Here is an 18,175-nt window from a genome sequence, read left to right as displayed (position 1 = left end):
GATAAATGTTGTTGTTTTATACTGGCAAGTTTTGGGGTAATCTGTTACATAGCAAAAAGTCATTAATACAGAGCATATTCCTTAGGGGGTTGGTATATTTCATTCATTCAGCAAATAAGGAGGAGCTACTATATACTAGGCATGTTGTAAGTGCTGACATGATACATTTTGTAAACTTTTATGTAATTTTTGAGTAGGTAACAATGTAACATGGTTTAAAAAATTCCAAAGTAACAATAGGTGACATAAGGAAAAATCTCTCCCCACAGACCCTCAGCTCCTTTACCACGGCTTACTTAATGTTATCAGTTTCCAGTGTACTCTTCCAGAAAGATTTTATGCATGTACAAACAAATATACAGTTGACCCTTGAACAACATGGGTTTGAACTGAATGCATCCACTTATATGTGGATTTTTATAGTACAGTACTGTAAATGTATTTTCCTTATGATTGCCTCAATAACATTTCCTTTTCTCTAGCTTACTTTATTATAAAAACACAGTATATAATACATACATCCGAAATATGTTAATCGATTGTTTATGCTATTGGTAAGGCTTCTGGTCCACAGCAGGCTACTGGCAGTTAGGTTTTTGGGGAGTCAAAAGTTATACACAGATTTTTGACCCCATGGGAAGGAAGGAGTTGACACCCAAACCCTGGCATTGTTTAAGTGTCTACATTGGTTCACAACACTATACTACAACTTGTTTGTGGGGTTTTTTTCCCCACAAAACCGTTATCTTAAGGAACATTCTATGTCTATACATAGGGAATTGCCTCATTGCTTTTCACAGCCATATAGAATCCCATTATATGAATGTACCCCTTAACCTGTCCCCTATTGATAAACCCTTTGTTAATTTCCAATCATTTGCTATTACGAACAATGGTGCAACAAATAACGATCACCATACAATATTTTCCCCTATTGGGTAAATTTGTAAAAATGAATACAAAAGTATGCAAATGCCTAATTTTGATAATTATTGCCAAACTACCATGGCAGTGGTAAAGCAGGATAGAGGCTTCCTAATGTGCCGGGCCATCAGTAACAGTAAGAGCTTCTGCTTCCCCACAATTGTCAACAGTGTTATCAAACGTTTTTGTCTTTGCCCATCTGATCAGTGGGAAATGGTATCTCAGTAAGGCTTGAAGTTATCCTTCCTGTATTCTGCATGAGGTTGAGACTCCTTTGACATTTAGAAGCTGGGGCATGATTATTGGTGTGTTGTAATAATAATAATAGCAATAATAATAAAATTAAACAAAAAACACTCTGGCTACCAGAGTGTAGAAAGACTGTGGGACCAGAGCTGATGCAAGGAGCCCAAACAAAGGGGAAGGGAGTGCAGCAGATGGACCCGGAGCTCTTTGAAAGACTAAATAAAGAGGCCTTTGTGAGCGGTGTGTGTGCACGCGCACATGCGCACTTAGGAAGCCGGTTGGTTGGGGAGAGGCAGTGCCAGGATTTCTGTTCAGTCTCTGGCTTGTGCGACTCGAGCAAGGATGGTGCCCTTCACTGAGACAGGCAATGCTGAAGGAGGGCCAGGTTTGTTGGGGAAGATCAACTATGTTTTCCACTGTTGCTATGAGAACCACTAACTTCGTTCCTTTACTAAATGCTACGAGTTAGTTACTCCTACACCTTGGTGGAGTTTTAAATTTCAGCATGTATCTTGGATTTAACATATTTAAAATGCCAAGCGAGTAAATCACACACGTGCAAAGAGATATGTCAGTCCATCTATAAAATGTTAATTATTTCTCTGGTCTTCTACCATGTGCTGAGGAATCAGGTGCGGAAGAAAGTGGCGGAGGCTGAGAATCACTTGGAACGGTGTTCAGAGCCGGATGTAGCTGCTTCAATATAAACTCAGACAAAAGATGCAGGTGAACAGGGCTCCCTGAAATTGCTTTTCTCCTGTCTGTGCATGTGAAGCCAGCTGAAGTATCCGAAGTTCTTCAATTTTTCACTTCTGAAGAGACTTCTGATCCAGGGTGTGTAATATTAATGTTCTCCAGGTGTCATCTAGTTCTTAGAGTGTGTTATTCCAGGTGGAGGAGAGACTAACTACCAAAACAAAAAAATGTTGTTTACAATTACATATGTATATATCTTCTTGGAGGAAAAAAACAAAGACTATCATCTAAAATACCAACTACACTGGACAGATGATATTATGATAATCCATGTCATTTTTTACCCCATGACCCCACGCTTCTCCTAACCCTGCAGCTCAGACCCCTAGCTGTAAAAGTTGTCCCCAAGCCACCAAAATCAGAGAATACATCAGTCAAATTCCTGGCTTTTCTACTTCCTAGCCAGGTCTGTGTATAAGAGAGAAAGAATAGGTCTCTGCTCCTCTGTCTAGGACAATGATTCTCAAATTGTGCCCTCCCAACCGGCAGCATTAGCATCCCCTGGCACCTGGTTAGAAATGAAAATCTCGGGCTTCACCCCAGACCTACAAAATCAGAAGCTCTCATGTGTGGGGCCCAGAAATCTATCTTTTGACACCCTCCATGTGATTGTGATGCACAGTAAAGTTTGGGAACTACAAGCTGAGAGAGTTACCAGGTCACAATGTGGAAGAGTGGATTAAAGGTAGTAAAGGGGTTACCTGAGCAGTGGGGTCTAAGGCAGCAGCTGCACAGAACTCCCTGGGGAACAGCCAAATGTCTCCCCACAAGGCCTGGAGGCCTGGTGGATGCAGATGGTACACACCCAGCTGGGTACTCTGACCCATGACAGATTGAACTGGGACATGGAGCTTGACCAGAAATCCAGGGCCCAGAGAGGAGTCGCAGACACCTCAGTGGATGCAGGCAGGGAGGGCCGAGTAGGCACAAGAGAAGACACTACACTGTTACCAGCATGAGACAGAGGACCCCTAATGAGGCCCGGATGTTGTCCTGCCCCTGCCACCTCCACTCCAGTCTGGTGCCAGATTGGGCTAGACGTGAGTGTCTTCTCTCAAGGGAGCAGCTTGACTACATGCTAAAATTTCTTCCTTCTACATAACATCTTTAGACATGGTAGAAAATATATGTAAAATCAGAGCAATAAATTCATAGCTAAGACTGAAATCAAAAGAGGGAACTTCCTTGAAATGGTAAAGTTTTTCTTAAAAAAAAAGAAAGAAAGAAAAGAAAAGAAAAGAAAAGAAAATGCATATGGGAACTAGGAGAGGCTGTAGCCATCTGTAGCCAGGAGGCCAGGACTGATACTGGCTTCACGGAGATGCCTCCAGCTGGCTGCCTGCAAGGAGCCGTTCACAGCTCAGAACACACTGGGGAGAATTTTCTCATAGAAGATAAGTGCAGAACCAAATATTAACAAATACCGAGGAAGTTTTATACCACAAATGCAAAACAATACAATTAATGGAATAACCAAGGGTATAGTGATAGTAGAGCATCTGAAAAAAAAAAAAACTTTAAAATACATATACCTTAGAGAAATAAAGGAGGAACTCATACAAGAACCAATTTCGATCCTTGGAAATTAAGAAAAAAAGCAATTACTGAAATTAACAAATACAGTGGATGAACAGGCAAGGTGCTGAACAGAACTTGAAAAGAATCATGCCATACACACACATACACATACCTAGACACACACAGTGAATCTTCAACACATCGAGGATAAAGAAAAAAGAGAAAAACTTCCAGAGAGAAAAAGTAGATTATAAACTGTTATAGAGAAATAAAAATTTGGCAACATCAGATTTCTTATTAGCAACCTTTGATACACAAAGATGATAAATAAGAGTTTCAAAGTGCTGAGGGAAAATACCTGCATAACTTTGAGCCCAGAATTCCAAACCCAGAAAATTATCTTTCCAGACTGAGAATGAAACAAACTTTCAGGCATACTTAGAAAATTTTCCACCCAGGGGCGCCTGGGTGGCTCAGTCGTTAAGCGTCTGCCTTCGGCTCGGGTTATGATCCCAGGGTCCTTGGATCGAGCCCCACATAGGGCTCCCTGCTCAGCAGGAAGCCTGCTTCTCCCTCTCCCACTCCCCCTGCTTGTGTTCTCTCTCTCGCTGTGTTTCTCTCTGTCAAATAAATAAATAAAATCTTAAAAAAAAAAAAAAAAGAAAAATTTTCACCCAGATATCTTTGTACAAAGAACTACTAAAGGATAATGCATGGAAAAAAGTGAACCCAGGAGGAAGTAATAGAATTCCAGAAATATTAGTGAGCACATAAGTCAGTAAAACACTTTAGTAAATTTAAATAAATTTTGATCTGATGGAATTGGGAGAATGTCTTTGAACAACAGACTGGGAGTAAAATTCATTGGGCAGGAACAACAGAATCTCTCCTGGTTACTTGAAGTAGAAAAGGAACCTATTAGGGTGCCTGGGTGGCTCAGTTGGTTAAGCGACTGCCTTCGGCTCAGGTCATGATCCTGGAGTCCTGGGATCGAGTCCCGCATCGGGCTCCCTGCTCAGTGGAGAGCCTGCTTCTGCCTCTCTCTCTGCCGGCCTCTCTGCCTACTTGTGCTTTCTCTCTGTGTGTCAAATAAATAAATAAAATCTTTAAAAAAAAGAAAAGAAGGGGCGCCTGGGTGGCTCAGTTGGTTAAACGACTGCCTTCAGCTCAAGTCATGATCCCAGGGTCCTGGGATCGAGTCCCGCATCGGGCTCCCTGCTCTGTGGGGAGCCTGCTTCTCCCTCTCCCACTCCCCCTGCTTGTGTTCCCTCTCTCGCTGTGTCTCTCTCTGTCAAATAAATAAATAAAATCTTTAAAAAATAAATAAATAAATAAAAAAGAAAAAAAGAAAAAAAAGAAAAGGAACCTATTAAATGACATGGGATAGATCACAGAATCTGCAGGTGGGCCAGAGACTCATGGCAGGAGCTAGATGGCAGAAACAGTGCTCAGATTATACTTCAGGACACCACAGGATAATTCCTGCTATGCCTGTTTCTACTTCTCCTAGTCATAGGCAAGTCACTCTCCATAGTTCATACTACTACCACTACAGCCCTTGGAAGCTAGATGTCTACCACTGAGACCATAATGGATTCTGCATAATGCTTACTTCTTGATCTCTCTCCCTTCAATAAAATCTTAAGGAGTCTGACTGATTGCATGCTTATAACCTGGATGCTAGGGAGGCTGAGATGTGAGTTTCTGGCTCCTGCCTTGGGGAGACATGGACTCAAAAAAAGAAGTTCCTTCAAACTTAGAAACTTAAGAAGATGTCGAATAGGGCACCTGGGTGGCTCAGATGGTTAAGCGTCTGCCTTCGGCTCAGGTCATGATCCCAGGGTCCTGGGATCGAGTCCCACATCGGGCTCCCTGCTCCTTGGCAGCCTGCTTCTCCCTCTGCCTCTCTCTCTGTCTCTGTCTCTCATGAATAAATAAATAAAATCTTAAAAAAAAAAAAAAGGAAGATGTCGAATAGCCCCCAAAAGCATGACAATTTTCTGCTATGGGCAGGAAAAGAGTATTAAAAAAAGAGAAACATAAGCAAAGTATAATAAATACACAACAGAAAATAAGATATCAGAAAAGAGTCCAAACATATCTTTAATCATAGTAAATATAAATGGATTAAATTCACCTATTATAAGACAAAGACTCCCATATTGAATGTTTTCAAAAATATATTTATATACTAATTTAACAATAGAATACATTTATATAATTATTATATACTTGACAGGAAGTTGATGATCCACTCAACCTGGGTAATTTGAAAAGAGTTTATAAACACTATTTGAAAGAAACAATAAAATAAACCTTTTGCAAGTATGATAAGAAAAATCAACATTAGGGCCAAAAAGGGATGAGAGACTATGGCTGCAGAGATGCTATTCTAAGTCATAATACATAAAAGGTTTATTGCTGGTTTTAAGAGGAGGGGGTTAAGATTTATCTGCCTTGGGGCGCCTGGGTGGCTCAGTTGTTAAGCGTCTGCCTTCGGCTCAGGTCATGATCTCAGGGTCCTGGGATCGAGTCCCACATCGGGTTCCCTCCTCGAGGGGAGGCCTGCTTCTCCCTCTCCCACTCTCCCTGGTTGTGTTCCTGCTCTCGCTATCTCTGTCTCTATCAAATAAATAAATAAAATCTTTAAAAAAAAAAAAGATTTATCTGCCTCCTTCTCCTGTTACAAATCACTCTGAAAAATTAAAACACCAAGAAACAGAAATATGAAATCTATTTCAACTAAAGGAGACATCTCCAATCCTCAACCACAGTATAGGAATATATATGCATAAATATATCATATATATATCATATTTATCTAAATTTATATAATAAATTTTCCAAATTAAAAAAAGGTTGTCAGATTGGACTTAAAGAAAAAAAAGTAAATTTATTTACCTTCTGCTTATAAAAGACATGTTAAAAATGCAGATACAGAAAAATTGGACTGACCAAGCAAAGACTAAGTGAAAACAGGTGTAACTATATTAATATCAAGTAATCTTTAATGAAAGATCACTATTCAAGATAAAGAGAGTATTTCATAATGATAAAAGGATGACGCCACTAGTAAGAAATGGTAATTCTAAATTTGTTTATACCTAATTAAAACACACAGAGCAAACATTAACAAAACTAAAAGAAGTAAATTAATGATAACTGTGGGGAATTTTAATATATCTTTCTCAGTAATTGATAAAACTGACAAAAATACCAGTAAAGTAATAGAATCTTTGAACAATACATTTAGCAAACTTGATCTAATTAAAATATGCGGTACACATTGAACATCCAGAACACACATTCCTTTCAAGTACACATGCAACATTTATAAAAATTAATCATATCCTACTAGGTCACTAAGCACATCATGACAAATTCCAAAGAGTTTTAATCATAAAAATATTATGTAGTCACACAATAATTAAATGTTTGGAAATTAAGCAAATAATTTTTAATAACCTATCTGTCAAATAAGATGCAAGGTAAATTACAAAATATTTTGTAGCCAATAATAATGAAAATACAACACATTATAATTTGTGAGATGCAGCTAAAGCCATAACCAGAGTGAATTTTTGGTCTTAAATGTATATGTTAGAAAAAGTGAGAGCCTGAAAATCAGATAAAAGTCAAAGAAAATAGAAAAGAATCAACACGAGCATATTAATTAAATTAATGACATAGAAAATACAGTATGGTAAAGAGATTTTTTTTTAAAAGGTCAAGGTTTGGGGGTGCTTGGGTGGCTCAGTCATTGTCTACTTTTGGCTCAGGTCTTGATCCCAGGGTCCCGGGATCAAGCCCTGCATTGGGCTCCCTGCTCAGCAGGAAGCCTGCTTCTCCCTCTCCCACTCCCACTGCTTGTATTCTTTCTGTCTTGCTGTCTCTCTCTCTGTCAAAAAATAAATAAAATATTTAAAAGGTCAAGGTTTGCTTTTTTGAAAACACTAAAAAAATTGATTAGCCCTAGCACTACTGATTAAGAAAAAAGACACAAATTACACATTTCTAATATGAAGAATGAAAAGGAGCACATCACTGGCGGACATTATGGGCATTAAAAATGTAAATTGATATTATAAAGAAGTTTGAAACTTTTGATAAAATGAACAAATCCTATGAAAAACACAACTTACCCAGATGAAGAGTCATAGTTACACAAGAAGTTGGATCTATAATTGAATCTGTTGTAAAACTTATCTTCCTGATCTTGAGGTAGACAAAATTCTTAAGAAGGATGCAAAAAGTACTATAAATTAAGGAAGCAATAGATAAATCTTATAATTAAAAATTAAGAACTTCTGTTATCAAAAAATAATCATTAAGGAAGCAAAAAGGCAAGACACAGAGTGGGAAAAGATTATATATATATATATCTTCTAGCAAAAGAGTTCTGTCCAGGTTATATAAATATATAAGGAATTCCTAAAATTCAATGAGAAAAAGGCAGACACCCAATAGAAAAACTGGGTAAAGGACTTGAAAAAACACATCACAAAAAGAATATTCAAATAATTAAAAAATATATGAAAAACATATTTCCAATCTCATTACAAATAAATAAAGTATATATTAAAATCACAACAACACTCACTTATCTGAACAGTTAAAATGTAAAAGATAAACAATACTAACTGTTGGCCAGGATGTGAATCAAATGGAACTGCCATACACTGCTGGCAGGAATATGAGCTTGTGCAGCCTTTTTGAAAACTATTTTTCAATACCTACTAAAGCTGAAGGATCACATACCCTATTACTCAAAACCAAAAACATATATAAGAATGTTTATGGTAATACTATTTGTAATAGACATTATCTGAAAACAACCTAAATGTCCATCAGTGGTAGCACTAATTAATACATTTTGATATATGTATACAGTGAAAGCATGTTTGTTTCATCGCATGAAAACAAACTATAGTTTCACACAATAACATGGATGAACACCATGAATATATTTATGACCAAAAGAAGAAGCCAGAACCAAATTAATACATCTTGTATAATTTCAGTCATACAATGTACAAAATTAGGAAAAACTATCTATATTAACAACTAAGGTATTGGTTACCTCTGCAGTGGAGAAAGGGGAAAAAGATTGGGAAAGGATATGAAAGGGACTGCTGGCTGTTTATAGAGTTCTTTTTAAAAAATCTGGCTGATAGTTATGAGGCAAGTTCACTTTGTCAAGTTCCTCAAAGTGTAAACTTATGATGTATGCATGTTTCTTTATGCATATTGTATTTCAATACTATAAGATGACAGAGTAGGGTTTAGTCCAGAAATTTAAGGATAATTTAACATTATAAAATTGTAGTAAGGGACGCCTGGGTGGCTCAGTCAGTTAAGTGTCTGCTTCGGCTCAGGTCATGATCCCAGGGTCCTGGGATCAAGCCCCGCATCAGGCTCCCTGCTCGATGGAGAGCCTGCTTCTCCCTCTCCCTCTGCTGTTCCCCAGCTTGTACTCTCTCTCTCTCAAATAAATAAATAAAATCTTAAAAAAATTGTAGTAAAAGATTAAAAACCATATTAGCCCCTCTAAATAAAATCAATAGGATTTCATACCTGTTCATCCAGTGAGAATAAAAGTGAAATTTATAACGTGATACGGGCATAATTGAAGATACTACTTGTTGCTTACTTGTTATCCATTATCCCCTTCTTCCTTATTAATGGAAGAGGTAGCAGCATGCCCAGTTATAAATACTCACTGCTTGCAGCCGAGGATTGTGACAAAACCTAGTTGCAGCCAAAAAGATGAAAATGGAAGTCTAATCCTGAAACTTCTGAGAAATCTATGTTTTTCAGATAAAAGAAGAAAGACTCAGCCTTTTGCTCTTCCCACTTTTTCTACCTGGAATGCAACCCAGGCCTGGAGGAATGGCAGCCATATTGTGACTGTAAGAACAAAAACCACACAGTAAAGATGATATTGGGAAGCTGGAAAGAGACCTGGACTACCTTCCTCTGCATATTTGAGGTTACAAAAATGAAACCTATATTTCTTTCTTTAAGTCATTGAACCAGGTTTCTTTTTTATGCAGCTAAATGCTATCCTGATTATTCTACCAAAAATCTATAGCAAGCATCATGCTTAATAAATAATAAGAGCATTAAGTTTAGTAATAATACAATGATGCCTCTTTTTACTGCTGTTAAGTAACATTGGATGACTATTCTATATGATAAAGTCAGACAAGAAAAATACATAATATATAAATGTTAGAAAGGAAGGTGAATAACTATTATTATTTGCAGACTATATGATTGCCTCCCTAGCATCCTAGAAAAACCAACTAAGGAACTCTTAACCTGTTAAAATAATTCAGCAAGGTGATCAGATACAATACCAAGCATACAAAAATAAAAAGTTTTCATATATTACATCTTTAATTAATCAAAAAACTAAAAAGGAAGGATGGTGATATTAGTAATAGAATATAACATTTAATTGAAGGACATAAAAGAATGACTGAATAGCCAAAAGAGTCCTGAGAAATAAGAACAAAGCTGGAGGTATCACAATACCAGACTTCAAGATACAGTACAAATCTGTACTAATCAAAACTGCATGGTACTGGCACAAAAATAGACCAATAGAGCAATGGAACAGACTAGAGACCCCCAGAAATAAACCATACTCATATGGTCAATTAATCTATGACAAAGGAAACAAGAATATACAATAGGGAAAAGACAGTCTCTTCAATGAATGGTGCTGGGAAAACTGCACAGTTACATGTAAAAGAATGAAACTGGACCACTTTCTAACACCATACACAAAAACAAACTCAAATTGAATTAAAGACCTAAATGTGAGACATGAAACCATTAACATCCTAGAGGAGAAGTACAGGCAGTCATTTCTCTGACATTGGCCATAAAAATATTTTTCTAGAGATATGTCTCTTAAGGCAAGGAAAACAAAAATAAAAATACATCAAAATAAAAGGTTTTGCACAGTGAAGGAAACTACCAACAAAACAAAAAGGCAACCTAGTGAATGGGAGAAGATATTTGCAAATGATACATCTGGTAAGGAGTTAATATCCAAAATATATAAAGAACTTATGCAACTCTACACACACACACACACACACACACACACACACACACAGAAAAACAAAACCTAAACAATTGATTAAAAAATAGAGGACCTGAATAGGCATTTTTCCAAAGAAGACATACAGATGGCCAACAGACACATGAAAAGATGCTCAACACCACTAATCATCAGGGAACTCCAAATCAAAAATACAATGAAATATCACCTTACAGCAATTAGAATGGCTGAAATAAAAATGACATGAGGGGCGCCTGGGTGGCTCAGTTGTTAAGCATCTGTCTTTGGCTCAGGTCATGATCCCAGGGTCCTGGGATCAAGCCCCCCATTGGGCTCCCTGCTCAGCAAGAAGCCTGCTTCTCCCTCTCCCACTCCCCCTGCTTGTGTTCCCTCTCTCGCTGTGTCTCTCTATGTCAAATAAATAAAATCTTAAAAAAAAAAAATGACATGAAATAATGAGGTGAGGAGGTGGCGAGGAGGTGGAGAAAAAGAAACTCTTGTGCCCTGTTGGTGGGAATATAAATGGTATAGCCACTGTGGGAAACAGTATGGATGTTCCTCAAAAAATTAAAAATAAAAGTACCATATGATACAATAATTCCACTATTGGGTATTTACCCAAAGAGAAAATGAAAACACTAATTTGAAATGATATATTCATCCCTGTGTTTATTGCAGCATTATTTACAATAGCCAAGACATGAAGGCAACCTAAGTGTCCATCAACAGACAAATGGATAAGGAAAATGAGAGATATATAGATATATCATGGAATATTATGCAGCCATAAAAAAGGATGAGATTGTGCCATTTGAGACAACATGGATGGATCTATGGATCTAAAGGGTATTATGCTAAGTGAAATAAGTCAGACTGAGCAAGACAAATACCATATGATTCCACTCATAAGTGAAATCTAAAAAAAAAACAAACAAAAAGCAGAATCAGACCTATAAATACAGAGAACAAACTGATGACTGCTAGAAAGGAGGAAGGTGGGGAAGTGGGCAAAATGGGTGAAGAGGAGTGGGAGATACAGGCTTCTTGTTATGAAATGAATAAGTCACAAGAATAAAAGTCACCACATAAGGAATATAGTCAATGACATTGTAATAGCAATGTTGTGAGATAGATGGTAACAACACTGTGGTGAGCATAGCATGATGTATAAACTCAACAAATCACTAAGTTGTACCCCTGAGACTAATGTGACATTGAGTTTCAACTATACTGAAATTTTTTTTAAAAAAGACAATGAAGGGGAAGAATGACTGAATAAATGGAGAGATGTACCATGTTCGTGGATGGGAAGCATCTACTATGTTAAGATGTCAATACCCCCAAATTAACCTACATACTCAATGCAATCACAATTAAAATCTAATGATGTTTGCATGAAACAAATTATCTTAATATTCAGAAGTATGAATGCAGTTTCAAGAATAATCAAAATAATTCTGAAAAAGAATAAGAAAGTGGGAGAATTTGCCAGTTGGTGTCAGAATAATCAAGCAGTGTTAAACTGGCTCTGGGAGAGGCTGGTTCAACAAAAAAATAATAAAGCACCCAGGATCAGATACACATTTATGTGGAAATTTTGTATGTGATGGAAGGGGAAGTTTAATTCAGGAGAGCGAGGACTAGTTATTTTGTAAATGATTCTGGGAAAATTAGCCACCCATTTGGAAAAATATATTGTCCACCTGAAATTAGTGTAACACTGTATGTTAACTGTATGGGAACTAAAAGAAAAGAAGAAGAAAAATAGCTTAAAATAAAATCCAGAGAAAATAAATCAGTAAAAATAATTTTAAATTATTAAAAGAAAATACAGGAGAGTGCCCTTAAATTTATTAGGGATATCACTTAATTCAACTCAAATGAAGAGAATGTCTCTAGTACCAGACACCTAAATGGAAAAAAAGAAAAAGAAAAAATGACTTAAAGGAAATGACTGATAAATCTGACTACAAAAATCTTTAAAACTTCAGTATGACAGAAAACACAATGGAGGAAATAACATCACAAAAAAGGGAGAAATATTTTCAACATACATTACTGGTCAATGATTAGTGCTCCAAACATGTAAAAAAAAAAAAAAAGAAAGAAAAGAAAGAAAGAAAGAAAGAAAACAAAACAACAACAACAAAACCTCCTACAAATCAATAAGAAAAGGAAGGCCTGCCAATAGAAAAAGTGGACGAGTGACATGACTGGCAATTAATGAAAGAAAAATTGAAGTGTTCAATAATCTTATGAAAGTTATTCAAACTTACTAGTAACCATAGACATGCAAGTTAAAACAAAAAAATAAATACTGTTCCCCTCCATTAAATTGGAAAATAATTAAGCTTGATAAGATTAAGCATTGATAGATTTTGGGTAAACAGTTACCCTTACAAATGGCTAGTGGAAAAGTAAGGATGACCACTTTGTAGTATCTGTTAAAAATAAAAATGTGAAATACTTTGAAAAAAAAGTCCACTCAGGTCCTCTGCCCATTTTTCAATCAGATTGGTTTTGTGTGTGTGTGTGTGTGTGTGTGTGTGTGTGTGAGTTGTATAAGTTCTTTATGTATTTTGGATACTAACCCCTTATTGATATGGCATTTGCAAATATCTTCTTCCATTCAGTAGGTTGCCTTTTTTTGTTGGTAGTTTCCCTCACTGTGCAAAAACCTTTTAATTTTATGTAGTCCCAATAGTTTATTTTTGCTTTTGTCTCTCTTATGTTAGGAGACATATCTAGAAAAATGTTTCTATGGCCAATGTCAGAGAAATGACTGCCTGTACTTCTCCTCTAGGATGTTAATGGTTTCATGTCTCACATTTAGGTCTTTAATTCAACTTGAGTTTGTTTTTGTGTATGGTGTTAGAAAGTGGTCCAGTTTCATTCTTTTACATGTACAATGTCCACCTTAAATTACATACAGTCTTCCCAGGACCATTCATTGAAAAGACTGTCTTTTCCCCATAGCATATTCTTGACTTCTTTGCCATAGATTAATTGACCACATAAGTATGGATTTATTTCATAGGGCTCTCAATTCTGTGCTAAGTGAAATAAATTAGACTGAGAAAGACAAATTCTATAAGATTCTACTCATAAGTGGAATCTAAAACAAAAACAAATGAATAAACAAACAAACAAAAAGCAGAATCAGGCCTATAAATACAGAGAATAAACACATCATTTCCAGAAGGGTAGGGAGAGGGAGAATGGGCAAAATGAGTGAAGGGGAGTAGGAGAAACAGTCTTCCAATTAAGGGATGAATAAGTCACAGGAATAAAAGGCACATTATAGGGAATATAGTCAATGATATTGTAATAGTGTTGTATGGTGATAGGTGTTAGCTACACTTGTGGTGAGCATGGTGTAATGTATAGAAAAGTTGAATCAGTATCTTGTACCACTGAAAATAATGTAACATTGTGTATCAACTATACTCAAATTTAAAAAGAATTAATGTGAAATGGTATGACCATTTCACATGGTCAATAATGACATCTCTAAGGGTCTGCCCTAGAAAAACACATATTGCTAAGGAGATTTGTAGAAGATGTTCTCTGCAGCATTGTATGAAACAATGAAACACTGGTGATAACAGAACTGCTTAATAGGGAAACACCTAAGACATGGTGAACCAGTAAGCAGAGTATGCCAAGTGGTCTTGTTTACAGAGGTACGTTGTGAGTACGTTGGAAGAAATGAATTTTAACTATGAGTATTGAGGAGAAGCTTCATGATGAGATACAATTTGAGCAAATACTTGAAGGACAATTGGGGATTTCTATGGGCAGGAAAATGGGGTGAAGTGTATTCTAGGTAGAGAAAACAAGAGTGTAAGACACAAAGGTTTAGAATACAGTTCAGGGAATATATAACACTATGAGTCACCATGATAGAGACTGAATAGCTGAGTGCAAACTTTCCAAGACTTCTTTCCTTTTAGGGGGACCCATGGGATGCAGATGTGACCAATGAGACAAAAGAGGAGGTCTGCTGAGTGTGGAGTGCTTGTTCTGTGGCTTTCCTAATAAACAGAAAGACATTGCTTATGTGTCCCCTTTTTCTGTCTTCCTGCTCTCCATGCAAATGGAATGGCTACACAGACATCTTCTCATCATGCAGGATAGGCTGAAAGAATCAGAGATGGTTGACCCTGACATTATGAAGCCTCTCAACCAATGACTGCAAATGTCCACCTCAAATTACATCAGAGAAATTTACTCTATTTATTTAAGCCACTGTAGTTAGGTTTTCTCTTCCTTGCTGCTCAAATCATTCCCAACTGATTTAGCATAAAGTATTTTTAAAGTATGACCATCACAAAAGAGAAGCAAAAGGAACCCCCCATATGATGATGAAAATCTCAAGTAAAGTTGTTGACTGTTGACCCCCGCAAACTACTACCAGAAAATCCTGTTGATTAAACATACCTTAGGCCAAAAAGGCAGTCTCTTCAACAAATGGTGTTGGGAAAATTGGACAGCCACATGCAGAAGAATGAAACTGGACCATTTCCTTACACCACACACAAAAATAGACTCAAAATGGTTGAAAGACCTCAATGTGAGACAGGAGTCCATCAAAATCGTAAGGGAGAACACAGGCAGCAACCTCTTCGACCTCAGCCACAGCAACTTCCTCCTAGAAACATCGCCAAGGCAAGGGAAGCAAGGGCAAAAATGAACTATTGGGACTTCATCAAGATAAAAAGCTTTTGGGCGCCTGGGTGGCTCAGTTGGTTAAGCGACTGCCTTCAGCTCAGGTCATGATCCTGGAGTCCCAGGATCGAGTCCCGCATAGGGCTCCCTGCTCGGCGGGGAGCCTGCTTCTCCCTCTGACCCTACCCCCTCTCATGTGCTCTCTCTCTCTCTCTCTCATTCTCTCTGGCTCAAATTAAAAAAAAAAAGATAAAAAGCTTTTGCATAGCAAAAGAAACAGTCAACAAAACCAAAAGACAACCGACAGAATGGGAGAAGATATTTGCAAATGACATATCAGATAAAGGGCTAGTATCCAAAATCTATAAAGAACTTCTTAAACTCAACACCCAAAAAACAAATGATCCAATCAAGAAATGGGCAGAAGACATGAACAGACACTTTTCCAAAGAAGACATCCAAATGGCCAACAGACACATGAAAAAGTGCTCAACATCACTCGGAAACATCAGGGAAATCCAAATCAAAACCCCAATGAGATACCACCTTACACCAGTCAGAATGGCTAAAATGAACAAGTCAGGAAACGACAGATGTTGGCGGGGATGCGGAGAAAAGGGAACCCTCCTACACTGTTGGTGGGAATGCAAGCTGGTGCAAACACTCTGGAAAACAGTATGGAGGTTCCTCAAAAAGTTGAAAATAGAGCTACCATATGATCCAGCAATTGCACTACTGGGTATTTACCCCAAAGATACAAATGTAGGGATCCGAAGGGGTACGTTCACCCCGATGTTTATAGCAGCAATGTCCACAATAGCCAAACTGTGGAAAGAGCCAAGATGTCCATCGACAGATGAATGGATAAAGAAGAAGTGGTATATATATACAATGGAATATTATGCAGCCATCGAAAAGAATGAGATCTTGCCATTTGCAACAACGTGGATGAAACTGGAGGGTGTTATGCTGAGTGAAATAAGTCAATCAGAGAAAGACATGTATCATATGACCTCAGTAATATGAGGACTTCTTAATCTCAGGAAACAAACTGAGGGTTGCTGGAGTGGGGGTTGGGGTGGGAGGGATGGGGTGGCTGGGTGTAGACACTGGGGAGGGCATGTGCTATGGTGAGCACTGTGACTTGTGCAATACTGTTGAATCACAGATCTGTACCTCTGAAACAAATAGTACAGTGTATGTTAAAAAAAAAAAAAAGAAGAAGATAGCAGGAGGGGAAGAATGAAGGGGGGAAATCGGAGGGGGAGATGAACCATGAAAGATGATGGACTCTGAAAAACAAACCGAGGGTGCTAGAGGGGAGGGGGGTGGGGGGATGGGTTAGCCTGGTGATGGGTATTAAAGAGGGCACATTCTGCATGGAGCACTGGGTGTTATGCACAAACAATGAATCATGGAACACTACATCAAAAACCAATGATGTAATGTATGGTGATTAACATAACAATAAAAAATTTTTTAAAAAACATACCTTAGGCCTACTGCAGTAGGGAAGAAAATCATATTGACAGATCTTAGTAATGTCTCAAAAGTGGGGAAATCAGTGAAGGATATTTATAGAGTTTTAGGGCCTGAGCTGGATGATTTTCAGGAGGGTCTTACAAGGTGAGAAAGTGGGTGGATGAGTAAAGTTTATGACCTGATGGCTTTGGATCACTAGGCACCATAAAGTAGGGTTCCTGTGGTCTTGATGAGTACCTTGTGAGTCCTGATAAGTAAACTATTTTTGTTGGTTCACTCCCAGAGAAAGTGTTTCCTGAAGTAAGCAATAAGTTATTTTGCCATATCCCAGTTATGTTTACTATAGGCATAGGAAAGAATTTTGACTGAGTCCTCCCTGCTGAGTGCAGAGGACAATTTAACCATACTGGAGCAGGTCAAAGGTTTTAGGAGAGGCATGCTGAAGATGAAAATTAAGCACCCTTTAAGAAACATCTTAAAGCTGTTTCAACTTTTGATATATGATAAGGCAATTCAGGGCTTTAGAGTCATATATAACTAATCAAGCAAAGAAACAAAATTCAATTATTTACTCAAGAAAAAGCAAAGCATTTTGCAAGGAAGGAAATCATAGACACTACATAACTCTGCCATAATCATACATGGCCATAACAATGGAGTGTAATAATATAATTGCCTAATAATAATCTAACCAAAATTATTATGTTTGCATGATGGGAAGAGAATGGGGTACATATGTGTGAAAGCACACTAGGTGCCAAGGGAGATATTGAAGAGATTGATTTTATCTTCCATTAAAAAACGTTAAACTGGAAAAGCAAGAACTAGGAATAGAAGTATGTTATTTAGTGATATGAGGGTAAATATTAAAAGAATCAGCTATGATATTTTAAAGGGCCTGTGTCTGGAGAGAGGGAAATGGGCAAATGGGGTGTTGGTACTGGAGGACTGCTGTTTTTCACTAAAACTCTTGAGAAGTGTATGATTTAAACTATGTGTGGTCTAATTATTTTTGACCCACTTTTACCACATCTTCTGTCACAAACTTTCTTAAACAAATTGATCTTGAGCGCATGTCAAAGCTTATTAACTTGCTAACAAGAGAATCAGTGAGAGGGTGAAAGAGTGCCTGGTGCCAGGTCCAAGAGGGTATGGACAATGTGGGGTTATATATTTGGGAGATAGAATACATACATAAGCAGCTAGTTTTTAAAAAGTAAATAACTAATTAAGTAAAAAATGCAGTTTTCTGTCACATGGTCATAGAAACACCATGTTTGTGTCAGTTCTGAGAGAGGAAATCAGGAGCAGAAAGCTTAGGAAAAAAAGAACAGATGATAAGGGATCGTCTGTGGTCATTAAATGAATAACAAAGCTTTGCCCCCCAGATGGCCCAACAGGGAAGCATGAGTGGTCCCCAAACAGAAGTTAGAAGCAGATTGTGGAGGAGGGCTGACTTTGCACACTGAACGTACATGCTGTAAATAAAGTTGGAGGATCAAACTGCCC

General features: G+C 37.5%; 1 protein-coding gene across 1 annotated transcript in view; it reads right to left on the bottom strand.

Moving 5' to 3' along the window:
• Positions 1-428: 428 nt before the first annotated feature.
• MCEE (methylmalonyl-CoA epimerase) overlaps positions 429-18,175 on the bottom strand; it is a 75,656-nt gene continuing 57,909 nt past the window's right edge. Inside the window, exon 3 of the mRNA XM_035023971.1 lies at positions 429-2,077. Within this exon, the coding sequence (XP_034879862.1) occupies positions 2,036-2,077 (42 nt within the window). The 3' untranslated portion in view covers positions 429-2,035. The remainder of the gene's footprint in view (positions 2,078-18,175) is intronic.

This window comes from Mirounga leonina, unplaced genomic scaffold, assembly GCF_011800145.1.
Source record: "Mirounga leonina isolate KUSES-001 unplaced genomic scaffold, KU_Mleo_1.0 Mir_178, whole genome shotgun sequence".
In the NCBI taxonomy this organism is placed as follows: domain Eukaryota; kingdom Metazoa; phylum Chordata; class Mammalia; order Carnivora; family Phocidae; genus Mirounga; species Mirounga leonina.
The sequence above is the reverse complement of the archived record's forward strand: the minus strand, read 5'-3'. Positions and strand labels throughout refer to the sequence as shown.